This window comes from Gadus morhua, chromosome 11 (assembly GCF_902167405.1).
Source record: "Gadus morhua chromosome 11, gadMor3.0, whole genome shotgun sequence".
In the NCBI taxonomy this organism is placed as follows: Eukaryota; Metazoa; Chordata; class Actinopteri; order Gadiformes; family Gadidae; genus Gadus; species Gadus morhua.
The window spans coordinates 3,958,886-3,973,885 of record NC_044058.1 but is presented as its reverse complement, the minus strand read 5'-3'; the positions used below and the strand labels follow the sequence as shown (position 1 = coordinate 3,973,885).

The 15,000-nt window shown below is 47.6% G+C and overlaps 1 protein-coding gene across 4 annotated transcripts in view; it reads right to left on the bottom strand.

Annotated features, from left to right (window-relative positions):
- efna4 (ephrin A4) overlaps positions 1-12,572 on the bottom strand; it is a 36,693-nt gene extending 24,121 nt beyond the window's left edge. For 2 of the 4 annotated variants that reach the window (XM_030369618.1, XM_030369621.1), the window contains exon 1: positions 11,977-12,572. In XM_030369618.1, coding sequence (XP_030225478.1) covers positions 11,977-12,107 — 131 coding nt within the window. In that variant the 5' untranslated portion in view covers positions 12,108-12,572. Of the gene's footprint in view, positions 1-9,017; positions 9,628-9,663; positions 9,994-11,976 lie in introns of those variants that run through there. The other 2 variants (XM_030369622.1, XM_030369619.1) reach the window with 2 other exon arrangements.
- Positions 12,573-15,000: the final 2,428 nt, after the last annotated feature.

The following is a 15,000-nucleotide window of genomic DNA, read 5'->3' as shown; positions in this document are numbered from 1 at the left end:
GCTACCACCACCACTATCGCTGTGCCCGCTAGCTCCGCCGAGGACAGAACTGGCACGGGAGAGGGGCTGTGCGCTCCGCCGCTGATGGATGGACGGATGCACGCACGGTCCTTCAAAACATTTATGTAATCTATCAAAAGGCAGCATGAGAAACCTTTCAGTTCTGATCCGATGCAGCCTTTGACTAATGGCCTCTGCGGGCTCCCTGAGACATACAGCGGTTAATACTCGTTTCTACACCAACGTATGTTTGTGTTTACTGTAATTGACCTATTTACCTTGTTTGTTTTATTGGACCATGAAGTCACTGCAATAAAGTGGTTGGAAAACACATGAGCATGAGGTGGATGCATCATAATTACAAATGTAACCCCCCCCCCCTACAAAGTCAGTCACTTCTGAGCCAGGAGATCCTTTTTCTTCACCCTCTCTTTCCGTCTCTCCCTCTCTTTCTCCTATTCCTCCTGATTTAAAAGGTCAGTTTTAGAGGGAGACTGCGCTACTAGGGGTGTTGTAGCGCTGCTGGCCCTTTGGTCGGCTGACGCCTAGATGATTGCTAGTGGACAGGCGCTGGACAGCTGGGTTGGAAAGACTCCAGAAAACTTTGCTCTCTCAATAATTTAGGTGGAGGTGGAGAAGAGTTGGAGAGGTCGAGCGTAGGGAGGTGAGTAAATTAAGAAGAGGTGGTGGTGGAGTGGGGCGGGGTGGAGGGGGTTGGTTCGTGAGCAAATAGCCCATGTTGGCCCCTTTCTGTCCTGTCTGTGAACTTTATTTAAAGAACTTCCTAAAGCCGGTCTACTTTCTTGCTTTTCACCTCTTTTTACAGTAGGTCTCCTGTCCCCTGCGTGTGTCAACCAGACTTCAGCATCTCTCCCGCCCTCCCTCTCTCTCCTCCCCTGTCTCTCCTACTCTCTCTCTCCACCATCGGCCCTTAAAACAACTCCCCCCTCCTCCTCCCCCTCTGTTTATCTAAGCTTCTTCACGGTCAGTGAGTTGGAGTCGTCAGCCTCCTCCCCCCCTCCCATCAGCTCTTCCTTGGTCGACCGGGGGTCCCGGGCTCGCCAGACTATCCATGCCCTTTTCGCCCGCTCCGTCTTTCTCCGTCAGGACGGTTTACATTCATATCCCTCTGAGATGGGAGATGGGTGGGGGTAGGGGGAGTATAGTGCCCCTCAATCTCCCCCCCCCCCCCGGAGGCAACCAGCTTCGGCCTGCTCTAGTCACGCACAGCCCTGCTCCCCACCACCACCACCACCACCACCACCACAACCACTAGCTTGGCACGTCACTAGTTTTGCGTGCATGTACTCTTTAATTCTTGTTCTAAAGAGAGGCTACTTACACCGCGATGACAGGTGCACTATGGGCTCTTGATTCATTAAACCGGTGAGTTCATTAGGGTAAGACAGAATCCCATAAGATCCACTAAGGCACCAGCAAGGACACAGAAATCCATATTTAAAACATACAAAATGTCCCTCAAACATCAAAAAACCTATGCAATTTATCCAACATGCACAGATATAATAATATAGATTTATTGTATGTAACAATTATTAAGACAGGCCCGTGTACGTTGGGCTGATGTCTGGGCCCATGGCAGGCTTTACTGAAGTCCTCTGTCCATGGTGAGATAGAAAGGCCGTTTGAGCTGCAGGAGCCCGCCAGACACAATAAGGCGGGACAGTAGGACGCTCCCAGACGCCAGTCTGCTAATCGGGACTCGGCAGTGGATTGGGATTAGGGGATTATTCAGAGATTACAATATACACAATCCTAGTTTAAAATAACAAGTAACCTACAATTACAAGATTAACAGACGTGTGTGTGTGTGTGTGTGTGTGTGTGTGTGTGTGTGTGTGTGTGTGTGTGTGTGTGTGTGTGTGTGTGTGTGTGTGTGTGTGTGTGTGTGTGTGTGTGTGTGTGTGCTCGTGCGTGTGTGTGTGTATATTCTACCAGAAATTACAGACAAATCAAAACATTTGGTTCCAACTGAGTTGATCTTTGTGAAGCAATTAATACCATCATAACATTTTATTTGCTGGGATAATGATTTTTTTCCCTTTAATCAGTATCAAAAAAGAAATAACAAAATACAGTAAAATACAGAATGTTAACTAGGAAGTGGACCAAAATATGCTGTGTCGAGTTACACATTCTCCTTGCTTGACCAGACATTTTGTCTCCTGAGGTAATACCATGCAGGCGAGGCGTTCACGGATGAATCCCACGATCAGAGCCACGCGAGGGTCTACCGCCGCGTTCGGAGGGGAGCGATGCGTAAATGGAAGCCTGATTCAAACGTAATAGAGAGAAGTGCAGTGTATTCATGAGCTGCCCGTCTGCAGCGACCCTCCCTGAGTGGCCATTGGCCCGTCCTCTGCTCGGAGCTAAAGAGCAGCCCTGGTCGCCCGGCCGCACCTGAAATGTGCAGCGTGCGTAAATCAGACGCCGGACTCAAGACTACAGCGGAAGACATCGCAGGTGTGGTTCTAAGCTTATTCAACGGGTTGTAATAAAACCCCTTCAAGAAAAGGAGTTGTGTTTGAAAAATAGGATGATTGTGGCTGCGTGCGCTGATCCTAAAGGGTAAGACCTCAGGTCCGCCGTGCAGACATATTTAGCTTATCTTGCATGGCATGCTAAGGTCGACCTGCAAAGAGAAAAAAAAAATTCACCGGGAACAGCAGAGAGGCACATACCGCAAACTGGAAAATCATGTGTTCCCGGCTATCGTTTACTAAAATAACACACCCAATCTACTCACTCGCTCACACACACCTCATCATCTCATCTTTGGCCATCTGAATAAACCTGAGCAACCCATTCAAGTTTTCTTTCATGTAGAATCCAATTTGCAAGAAGAATTTCACACTTTGTTCACACACACACACACACACATGCGGGAACAGAAACACGCACATGAACACACACACAAACAGACCCACACACAGGTAGACTTAACATGGCTAGTTTCCTACCACACTGGAAACAGTGACAGCAGTATATGGAGTGTGATTCCTCGGCTGGCTCTCCTAAAGCTATCCAGCGGGTGTGTGAGAGAGTACGCAGGCTGGGAAAAGGAGGCCATATATGTGAATGTACCCGCTTGTGTGTGTGGTTGTGTGTGTGTGTGTGTGTGTGTGTGTGTGTGTGTGTGTGTGTGTGTGTGTGTGTGTGTGTGTGTGTGTGTGTGTGTGTGTGTGTGTGTGTGTGTGTGTGTGTGTGTGTGCGTGTGTGTGTGTGTGTTTGTGATAGTACACCTGTATGGAAGTATGTGCACGTGTTGAGCATAGGCCTGGGCGAGTGTGTGTGTGTGTGTGTGTGTGTGTGTGTGTGTGTGTGTGTGTGTGTGTGTGTGTGTGTGTGTGTGTGTGTGTGTGTGTGTGTGTGTGTGTGTGTTGGCAAGGGGGTAGGAATCTCTGCTCACACTAGCCTGTGACAGTGATAGTAATATCGGCCGACATCTTTTCTTCCACCTCTCCCTCCCCCCCCCCCCCCCCCCGCTCACCTCATCCCTCCATGCCTCCCAAGGGGCCTTCCCCATGCTGTTTTGGGAGTTGAAATCTGTTGACTCTTCCCTACCGTCCACACCTACCGCTCGCTATCCCTGTCTGCTCCCGCAGCTCTAATGCTTCCCCATCTCTAGGGGCTGCAGAGCGGAGTGAGGCGCAACAGAGAGGATGTGTTTTAGTATGTGTATGCAGTGAGTGAGTGGGTGGGTGCGTGTGTAAGGAATAGAAGAACAGGGGGGATCTGTGTGTGTGTGTGTGTGTGTGTGTGTGTGTGTGTGTGTGTGTGTGTGTGTGTGTGTGTGTGTGTGTGCGCGCGCGTGTGTGTGTGTGCGCGTGTGTGTGTGTGTTCTTGTGTGTGTGTGTGTGTGTGTGTGTGTGTGTGTGTGTGTGTGTGTGTGTGTGTGTGTGTGTGTGTGTGTGTGTGTGTGTGTGTTTGTCGGCGTCGGTGTGTGTGTGGGTTTGTGTGTGTGTGTGTGTCTATATGTGTGCTCATCACATCACTGGGGGCCAGCATCCCACTTCTGGAAGGAAGAGTCCAAATATTAGCTCTACATTCTTTTAGTGGCATGAATAGTTTTTCAAAGCTCACATGCGTGAGGTTCTATCTGTCCGCCTCAGCGCTTATCAGGTGATCCATCTCCACACTTAAAGAGGGATCAAACAGAACGGCCTAAAAGTGCCCTGATGACAGAAAGAGAGAATAAAGCCCACCAAAGTGTTTTACCTGTTCCCTGAACTCTGAGGAGGAGGAGGAGGAGGAGGGGGGGGGGTATACTGATACGCTCAATAGATTTACAGCCTAATGATATGCAGATAATGGCAGGGAATAACAGAAACACACACACAAACACACACACACACCCGGATGCAAACACACCCACACCCAAACACATAAACACACACACAAACCCTCAGTTACGACTAAATCTCCACAATGCAATGAAGGACCTACCCCCTCCAGGTCAATCAGAAACATGTATCCCCCTATCACAGAGCCCTGATCACCCCAGACCCCAGAAAATAACCTCTGTTCCCACGACAGGGCCCCCCACACCCTGCTGCTTGGTATCAATCTGGCTCAACTGGCAGGAAACGGCCTTAACACCCCCCCGAGTCATGGTCTCCATCCCACTGGGACCCCCATGCTTAAACTGGATGGATTGAATTGGTGGCATTGCAAAACGCTTTGGACACAAGCGTCCATCAAACTGAATATAGTGTGTCCATGTTATAATAGATGAAACTTCTTTCTCAGCTTAGCCAGGTAGCTGGTCTGCATAGCTGGAGAAATATGAGCTCCTATTGCCAAGCATTCTCATTGTTTTTACAATGAGCCACACAGAGTCAGGGACGTGAAAGCAGTCGGCCTGGGGAGAGGAAGCCCAAACTGAACATCAGTAGAACCAGGATGCTTCTCTCCATTAACAAAACAGCAAGAGCATCTCCTTTCTTTAATTTTGCTTCCACACCCCCCCCCCCCCCCTCCTCTCCCGGCATTTGCGTCTTTCCGTTATTCAATTTCCCCTGCCGGTGAGTGACTCCACGGACAAACTATTCATTTGACCATGAACCAGTCAGAGCATGAGCTTCTTGTTAGGACGATGCGTCAGACATTTTTACAACATTCCTGACATTGTACTTTCATAAGAGTACTCAGGAGCCACTTGCCGGTGGAAGAGAAGAAGTCACAAGATCCTCTACATGTTCTGATATGAGATAGCATCGTCCTATCTCATAAATCAGGGCAAAACAGAACCCAGAATAGAAAGGAGATCAGTTTAAAAGAACACTACACAGGGGTGATTGAATTATTGTGTTGATTACATTTCAAAACCATGTTAATATTGACACGCCATGACTTCAGGAAAAGGCCACTGCTGATATTGTCGGGGATGAATGTTAAACTCTGTTACCCTAATCTGTTCAAATCACAATTTTGGGAACCAAAGAAATCCCCCCCGGACTAAATAATGACGCTCCAATACCTTGCAGCCTTCTCGGAAACCTGCAAGCAAAAATATGTGTGGTTTCCATAGTAACCATTGTAACGATAATCATATCATATGGAGATCTTTAGAGCAACAGTTGAAAGCCCACACACAAAAAAAAATACTAAATACAAAAAAATGTCTCCCCTTTAAATGTGAAAGCGATGTGTTTAAGAAGGTTTCAAGCACTGGGCTCTGACAGCAGGGCATGGCTCAGAGCCCCCAACCCCCCGAGCACCTTGTAGGGTACAATAATCCCGCTTTCTGCAACAGCCTCCTGCTCCACCTGGGTCAATACTAATTCAATTTCGGTATGAGGGTATTCCCTGGCTGCCTCTTGGCAGGATTTCTGAGATGAACGGAAGCTCAGCGTTCTACGGAGAACACGAGGCGTGCACGCGGACACGCTCCTCGCAGAGCCATGCAGCCTCCCGCCCCAGCGATCACACACACGCTGCTGCCATGAGCAGCATCGCTCGCTTTCGGTCAAGGTTAAGCATATTCACTAATTCATTAGGACAGTGCACATCCTCAAAATGTTCCTTTTATTTTATTTGAAATAAAATAACGTCGGCCCAATTTATTTTTTACTCATAGCGGCACACAAAGGAAAACACTCCGGCAACCAGCGCCTACTGCACTCACCCCAGTTCACCCCTCACAGGAGTACGCCCACACACACACACACACACACACACACACACACACACACACACACACACACACACACACACACACACACACACACACACACACACACACACACACACACACACGCACGCACGCACACACACACACACACACACATACAGGCAGCCATTTTGTACCAAAAGCAAGTAGCCGCAACACCAACCAAAGGGGGCAGACAAGACTGAAGCTCATTACATTCTGCAGCTGTTCACGCCGCACTTGGAGATGATATTCACACAATGCAAGTTATTACAGCTTAATATAACCTAATATTGATGTGTGTGCGTACACAGAGAAACAGGGCAGTGGGCGGCTGAAGAGAAATTTGGACAGAGAAAAACGATTGGCCCCATATGCAGTGTGGCGATAATGCGAAGAGGGCTGGAGGTGATGATATCTGGCTGTTAAATTGGTATCGATTGACTAAATACCCTGACCGGGAGGAGAGGGGCCCAGCCGCCCGTTTCATGCTTGAACACCATGTCTAGTGTGACGGTTGGCAGCAGCAACACCAGGCCCATCTGATCCATTTTAATACAGACATCCACACCGGCCCGGGCCGGGCTAGAACTGATTTACCTCAATGCGTGTCTCACAGAGAAGCCTTCTCCACAGAGATCCTGCATTTGCTTATCTCTCTGCATATCTCTCTTCTTTAGTCGACTGTAACAAGGATTGCTTTTCGGTCCTGCCTGTTTATGCAGGATTTTACTCCCAGGTAATGCAACAAGATCTCGCTCAGTAACACAAGTTAATCCGCAGGCCCCTTGCTCTTAGCGAATGAGGTTTTGCTGATATCTCTTACACTCACAGACACAAACACACACACACACACACACACACACACACACACACACACACACACACACACACACACACACACACACACACACACACACACACAAACACACACACATACACGTGCACAAGCAGGCACGTTGCGTACACACACACACACACACACAAAAACACAGACACATGCAAAAGCAGACACACGCACACACAGATGTCAGTGCTGACCCATTTCCACTTCTGTAAATATTCACACCTCCAAAAGTGCCTCACACAAAAAGCCATATAACACTTTTGAGAAGGAAAGGCATGGTTTGGTTACTTAAAATAAAAACCCTTTGTCCATCTGCCTGCCATCTTGAATCTAACACTTTTAAGTCTTTAGTCCGACCTCCCAAATGGCGATAAACCCTTGAACCATTTAGATAAGCGGTGACACACACTGGTGGCCCCGCCAAAAATCATTAGATATTTTAATTGTCAAAGATTTCCAGATAAAATATGTTGACAACCTTCACGGCATTACAAAAAAACATACATGCAAAGAAATGATTTGTATTTTTGCGGGAAACTTTCTCTGAATGTTTGGCCACATCCTTACACATACAAACGGATGTCTGACCTTTGTTTTTTTCCGCCCAGAGTACAATTAATCACAATCTCAATCTCTTGAGGAAACTATCTTTAAATTCACACGGCGAACTGACAAACACTCACAGCCATTGTTTGGCTGGGATTTATGGTTGTGTTACTTTACTACTTGTGTAAATTCCAACATCAACCTAGAGAATAATTGACCACTGATGTGATTATTCATGGCTGAGTACTCTGCGTTGATAAAGTAGATCCGCACCAAGACAACAATGAGTGAAGCACTTTGTTGTTCTCATCATAATAACCACTTTGGATCAATGCCCCAACTTTGTACGGTGAAGAAGGAGATCAAGACAGTGGACATTGAGGTCCAGAGAAGGACAGGAAATGAGAGACTGTTAATAAATCACAGACAGACAAACAGACGGACAGATTTTATCCACAGGCCACTGAATGAGTTCTAATTAGCACACTGTGGTTTACTTGATTATAATCAGGCCTGTTTTCCGTCTTAATCTCTAACCAGGGGAGGGCACAGATTAGCACCGAGGCAGACACTGAGGCAGCCACATGGCATAGGCTGACGTGTAGCCAAAGAGTAGAGGGGCGGGGATCAAGTGGGGCTCCATACACACATAAGAGAAGACGGTTAAATACATTTGTCTAGTTTGGTGTGAATGCTTGTGTGTCTTTATGTGCGTGTATGTGTGTGTGAATGCTTGTGTGTCTGTATGTGCGTGTATGTGTGTGTGAATGCTTGTGTGTCTGTATGTGTGTGTGTGTGTGTGTGTGTGTGTGTGTGTGTGTGTGTGTGTGTGTGTGTGTGTGTGTGTGTGTGTGTGTGTGTGTGTGTGTGTGTGTGTGTGTGTGTGTGTGTGTTATATTTCATGAGTTCTTAAGGAAGGAAATCTTGCTTGAACACAGCAGAGATTACATGTGAGACTTATTAAGAGTAAATTCCAATACAAAAACCCCACCAAACTCCCGGTTGCCACATTGGCAATATCTCCAGCAGCATCCTGAGAGAGAGAGCCACACAGCTGATATATAGGGGGGACTAGTGAAGGAAATATGGGGCTCAAAATCCTCTGTGATTATAATACATGCTGTAACTTCTGTGCCCAAACTTGCTGAGTGAGTTACTTGTACAAATTAATGATTGCAGGAGAAGGAATGTGGGGGAGAGAGACTGGGAGGGAAGGAGAGGGAGAGAGAGAGAATGATTCGGATAAGGTGGTGACGGAATGTGCCACCGAGCAGCTTCTGGACACGTAAACCATGTGCAGTCAAACCCAGCAGACCTGTCTCTCAGTCAGAAAACAAAGGCAAGCACACACATGCAATAAACAAATAGAGGCAAATATGAGCACGACTGACAGAGATAGAGAGAGATAGAATAAAGAGAACCAAAGAATGAAAATGCGAGACGGATTCCGACCTTTTGGCTGGAAACCGGAGGAAGCATAGCAGAGCCGGGCTCCCCTTAAGACGAGGAAGAAGAAGAAAAGGAGAAGCATGCGCCAAAACCAACAGGCAGAGCATAAGGAAACGGAGAGCATGATTTAAGGGTCAGCTTTGGCTGACGTTTACTCCCATTACAAATTTATGGCCTGCCCGATGGATGTTGAAACCGTTTCCATGCCATCTCCTGCCCAGAAGGAAAAAAAGGTGGCTCAACCGTGAAGGACTACAACGGCTACAACTACCTGAAAGAATGTGTCTAAGTGTTTATGGTTAGCAAGGCAGATGTTTGCTTCAGCATGTACACTGGTACTCTGGTGATGAACGGGTTGTTGTTGGAAGAAACTGGATGGAGAAACCTCCTCTTGTACAGGAAGTCGTATCAAGTCAGTGTAATTTGTTCTTGGCATCAGTTATAATATCTTGTTAACTTCATCATGTCAAGGAAGTAAAAACAGATTCTGCCCCCCACCGCCAACCCTCGGGTCACAGGGAGAAACACAGTTATTAAACTGAGGAGAACCATAAACTCTGATCATAAAATCGTGAACCAGGGCAATCAAACTGAATTGATCCAACAATAAAAGCTGCCCAATGGATACGACTTTGAAAGTGTTCTTTACCTCAACGTTGCGTTGCCACAGTCTTTGGTTTCACTTTCATTTCAGCAGCTGGTTGAGCAGAGGTCTGGAGGCTGGGGCATGCTAAACAAAGCAGCAGATTAACGTGCTAACTAACCCTTGTAGCCGTATTAAACCGGGCCCTTTATGCTGCGCCTTGCCTCATGTTTTGATTAAAAGCCATAAATCTTAATGTCATGGGAGAGGTGACAGTCGGCTGAAGTCCACCTCTGTAATCTTTAACGACGTCTCCTCAGCAGCGGGACGCCGGGTGAAGCCGCGCCACATGCCAGAGCTGCTGTTTGGATTCTAATTTTACATCAGCGCTCTTGTACTCCCGTATTGTTTCCTATTTTACAAGCTTGGGGGAATCCTAAAGGGAGTACAACAGTATAAACTGTGTTTCTCCTCTAGGTTATAAAACATTACTGAAAGCAAAGGGAGAGATGGAGAGACAGAGACAGAGACAAAGAGAGAGAGAGAGAGAGAGAGAGAGAGAGAGAGAGAGAGAGAGAGAGAGAGAGAGAGAGAGAGAGAGAGAGAGAGAGAGAGAGAGAGAGAGAGAGAGAGACAGAGACAGAGACAGAGAGAGGGGGGGGAGAGGCTTAAAGCTATCAATAACAATGGTGGTAAAACAAAACAACCCAAAAAAAGGCTCCAGTAATAAAAAAAGGCAGTGTGTCCCTGGAGCGTTGGAAAGTGTACAGTTAAGAAATCACAGCTAGGCCAGAGGTTTGCATTCTGCTCCAAAGGTTAGACTCAGGACGTTTTTCACGCTCTGCCCTACAGTGCTTCCTCCTAGCATGTGCCACCGCTGCCCACTTCTCCCCGACGCAGCCCCCCACTCACCCCCTCCATGGTCCTCTTTATGAGTCCCAGGACAGGCCGCCTGACGCTTAATAGAAAATATGGTGCGGGGGGATGACTGAAGCTCAACTAATCACACAGACAATATCCATCACTAGACAGGAGGGACTGTTTGAATGCGTGTGTGTGTGTGTGTGTGTGTGTGTGTGTGTGTGTGTGTGTGTGTGTGTGTGTGTGTGTGTGTGTGTGTGTGTGTGTGTGTGTGTGTGTGTGCTTGTTTGAGAGAGAGAGAGAGAGAGAGAGAGAGAGAGAGAGAGAGAGAGAGAGAGAGAGAGAGAGAGAGAGAGTAAAATCCCCAATATGAATCCCTGTACAAAACCCAGATGAGCGGGGGGTTGGGTGTAGTGTGATGTTGATTGGGGGAAGCTGATTGGAGCGTTCCCTCTCCTCCGCCTCCACCAGCCAGCGTGGTGATGTGTGTCCTTGCTGCGGGCAATGACTGCTCATCCCTTCGGGCCTCCAGCTACCTAATCCCCACTGTTCTCCCTCCCCCACAACCGCCGACTGCATCCCCGCTACCACCTGCACCACCACCACCTGCATCCCCAACACCAGTACCACCACCACCAACCCATGCACATCCACCACCCCATGCACACCCACCACCACCCCCACCACCCAAGGCCCTGCCATGCCCCCTTCTTTATGTATGAAGGATCAATCAGGTGTTCATATACACATTGTTAGATGTACCCGTGTGTGACACAGTTCGTGATCAAATGATGAGAACATAAAGAGGTAGAGAGTGTGATAAGGAGTGAAGCCCTGCATGGGACTATAGAGAGAGGAGAGGGACGTTTGGACAGCTTCCCTTTTAGCCCTGCAGCTCGCTTTGGATTGCAACCCTACAATTAGTCCTAAAACACCTGGATCAGCAGCAGGTAGGACCAGTACTGCCTCTGCTAAATAGCCCCATACTTTCTCACTCACACGCACACACTCACATCTTTTATTTACTAAACGTTCACTCCATCGTGGGCAGAAGCTTTATATCCAAGGCTTTAATAAACGCCTCGCTGATATCTCCAGAATAGCAGCGCACTAATAGTCATCATAACAATACCCAAATGACTATATGTCTACCAGGGTAATTCCATCACAAGCCCCTGCGCGTCGAGGATGCGCGCCTGCAATACCACAGGGATTTCAGCAAGTATATTGGAGAGGTCGATCACTGACTTGGCTGTAATACAGTGACTTTCTATCTTAAAAAAAGATGGATTATTTCAGTGCGGCTTCGCTGCACTGACTCACTGTATCGGAATTAATGTTGCCATTGCGCAACTGCAAATGGCTAAGAGTGGAGCAAGTTCAGGCGAGCTCCACAACACCGTCCGTTCCTGCTGATCACCCCTGGGTGGGACGGGCACCACAGTGGGCCCCGATAAGGAGGGGAGCCACGGGAGCGACCCAGTAACACATCCAACACCGCGCGCAGCGTTTTCTCACCGTGTGTTAGTGGAGTTCCAGTAGACTACGTGTCTCTTGGCCAGGGCGGTGGAGATGATATTGATCAGCAACAATGTGATTTTCCATCCTGGGAAAGCGCATGGGGTCCACCTGATCCTGTAGCCCATCATCACTCCCACCGCACGGGTCGTTGGGCTGCCGGGGCCGCGGGGACTCGATTTGCACCCAGGCTGTGGTTGAGGGGGAGACCGGTGCGAGGTGAGGAACTGACCGGCGCACAACCTCTGAAGTCCAGGAATGTTATGGAACTTGTTATTGAACTCGAACGTCTCTCGCTTTCTGCACAGGTTCTGCGCCGGGACCCCTGGAAGTCATTCTAGGAAACTAAATTGAAAAAGGTGGAAGCACTACAACGTACAAAAATGACCTTCTTCAGTGAAGCGTCCTCAACGTCCTTAAGCACGTCCTGGTTATATCTTCAATGAAAATCAAAATAAAACAAAAACGATCAATCCCCAAACGAAGTCTCAAAGGAAAGTGTGGCTCGTTCAGTAATTGGGTAAGTAAGCCTAATTGAGGAACCCTGGATGCATATTGGGCAGCAGCAACAGGCTGGGCTCGGTCAGGAAGGGCGGGTCCACAGCAAGCATTGTCCAGGACACGGGGCGGTGCCGGGGAAACTTTGAGCCAATCACAGGAGCAGGGTGTGGCCTTCATAATCCATTTCTTAATTTCTTTGTGAGTTGCGCCGACTGGCGTGTGTACGTGGCCTGTTCCCTTTCCCCTGAACCAGGCCCGTCTCCCCCCGTCAATAATACGAGAACTGTCCGCCCTCACACATTGATGTTGGACTATACACGAAATTACCAAATAATGTTGGCATTATGAATCCAAACGCATTATTCCTTTAGTTGGCCGACTTTGCATTTCGTGGTCCAAAATGCGTTCAAGCACACACAAATGTAGTAACATAACAGGTGTCTCACCAACACACCACCCCTCGGACTGTCACCTGCGAGCGCTTCGATTCTCCCCCGCCTGCCTTGACTTGCGAAAACGCCGGTGGTGCACGAGCAGGTGCTTGGGTGTGTGTTCGTGTGTGTTTTCCCTGTTAGTGGTGCAAGTATTCATTCTCCGGTTGTTGTCTCCCCGGGGGAGGTTGTAGTGACAGTAATCACCCAGTCTCCAGTGGGCGGGAGCCACTGGTGGTCCTTCTTTCTAATGATGTGTGTGTGTGTGTGTGTGTGTGTGTGTGTGTGTGTGTGTGTGTGTGTGTGTGTGTGTGTGTGTGTGTGTGTGTGTGTGTGTGTGTGTGTGTGTGTGTGCGTGCGTGCGTGCGTGCGTGCGTGTGTGTGGGCTGTGTGTGTGTGTGTGTGTGTGTGTGTGTGTGTGTGTGTGTGTGTGTGTGTGCGTGTGCGTGTGGGTGGGTGGGTGCGCCAATGTGGGAATGTTTGTGTGTGTGTTTGTGTGCAGTAAATATGCATGTCTGAATCTAGCGTGCCTTCTGTGTTAGCATCATCACTCTTCCAGACCAAGTTACACACGGCTAGCTTTGTGTTATTAGCTGCACTTGCACGTTTGGCTAATTCCTCTAACCTACTCTCTTTTCTTGTGCAGCATTAAAGAGAGGGAGAGAGAGAGAGAGAGAGAGAGAGAGAGAGAGAGAGAGAGAGAGAGAGAGAGAGAGAGAGAGAGAGAGAGAGAGAGAGAGAGAGAGAGAGAGAGAGAGAGAGAGAGAGAGAGAGAGAGAGAGAGAGAGAGAGAGAGAGAGAGAGAGAGAGAGAGAGAGAGAGAGAGAGTGTGTGTGTGTGTGTATGACAATAAAACTCATTAGCTCACTTCCTGGAGGTTCTGATCATTAATTTCCCATGATGCTTTAGTGTTCTGGTTTGGCTAATTGTCCCCAGTGAGCCGTAGAATTCCCTCAGCAAATACAGACCACCGAGGGACTGGAGAAAATACAGGTCCCTGTCTGACTTCCTATGTCTCGCCCTCCTCTGTCCCTCTCTCTCTCTCTCTCTCTCTCTCTCTCTCTCTCTCTCTCTCTCTCTCTCTCTCTCTCTCTCTCTCTCTCTCTCTCTCTCTCTCTCTCTCTCTCTCTCTCTCTCTCTCTCTCTCTCTCTCTCTCTCTCTCTCTCTGTTCACCCAAACACACACATACTCTAACACACACAATTAGTGTTAGTGTTCATAATAGGTTCTTTGCCATTCTCTCCCTCTCTTTTGATCAGTATACCGTATTGCATTCTCTCCAACCTCTTTCTTTTTTGAATGTATTTGAAGCCATTCTGGAGTCTTGCAGAGCAGAATGTTCTCCCTAGACGTGTGATCGGCCAGTGCACCCACCAAGCAGCATAGAACTACTCTGATTGAACAAAGGGAAAAGTGGTCAGATTTAAACCCATGGGGGCATTCATTGAAACAATTGTGACTCAAGGTCTCGTTGCCAGGCTCCATTCTCAGCGGCAATCCTACTGAACCTGAAGCAAACCAAACTTCGCTTTTTTGTGTCTTCTAGCCATGTTCATATTATTTTTATTATAATTTCTGCTAGTGCTCCGCCTTCATGATAGAATAATGACATCATGAGATACAGTGCAACACTTGAAATATAAACCAAACAACTCCTCACAAGGGGATTCTCATTCTCATGTTGTCTTGTTGTATTTAGTGATAATCATCAAACACAATTGTTGTAAGCCTGATGTTGAAAAGGCTATTACTACATTTCCCATTTAACCTATGATTCCATCCTACAATACTGTATATACCACGCGTATACAAATGTGGGTTATATTATTTTTTATTATATTATTTCTTGAATTTCCCCCGGGATTCTTGAATTTCCCTCGGGATTAATAAAGTAAATATCTATCTATCTATCTATCTATCTATCTATCTATTATGTATGAAATAATATTTTGGTCATTAATACTGTTGTAAATGACTATAACTCTGAATAATGAAACATAATGACTATGAATGCCTTTCGTCATCACTTGTCCATTACCTGCTCTCTCTTTCCTGTATCCCCGGCTCTCTCTGTCCCCACAGTGCTGTTGT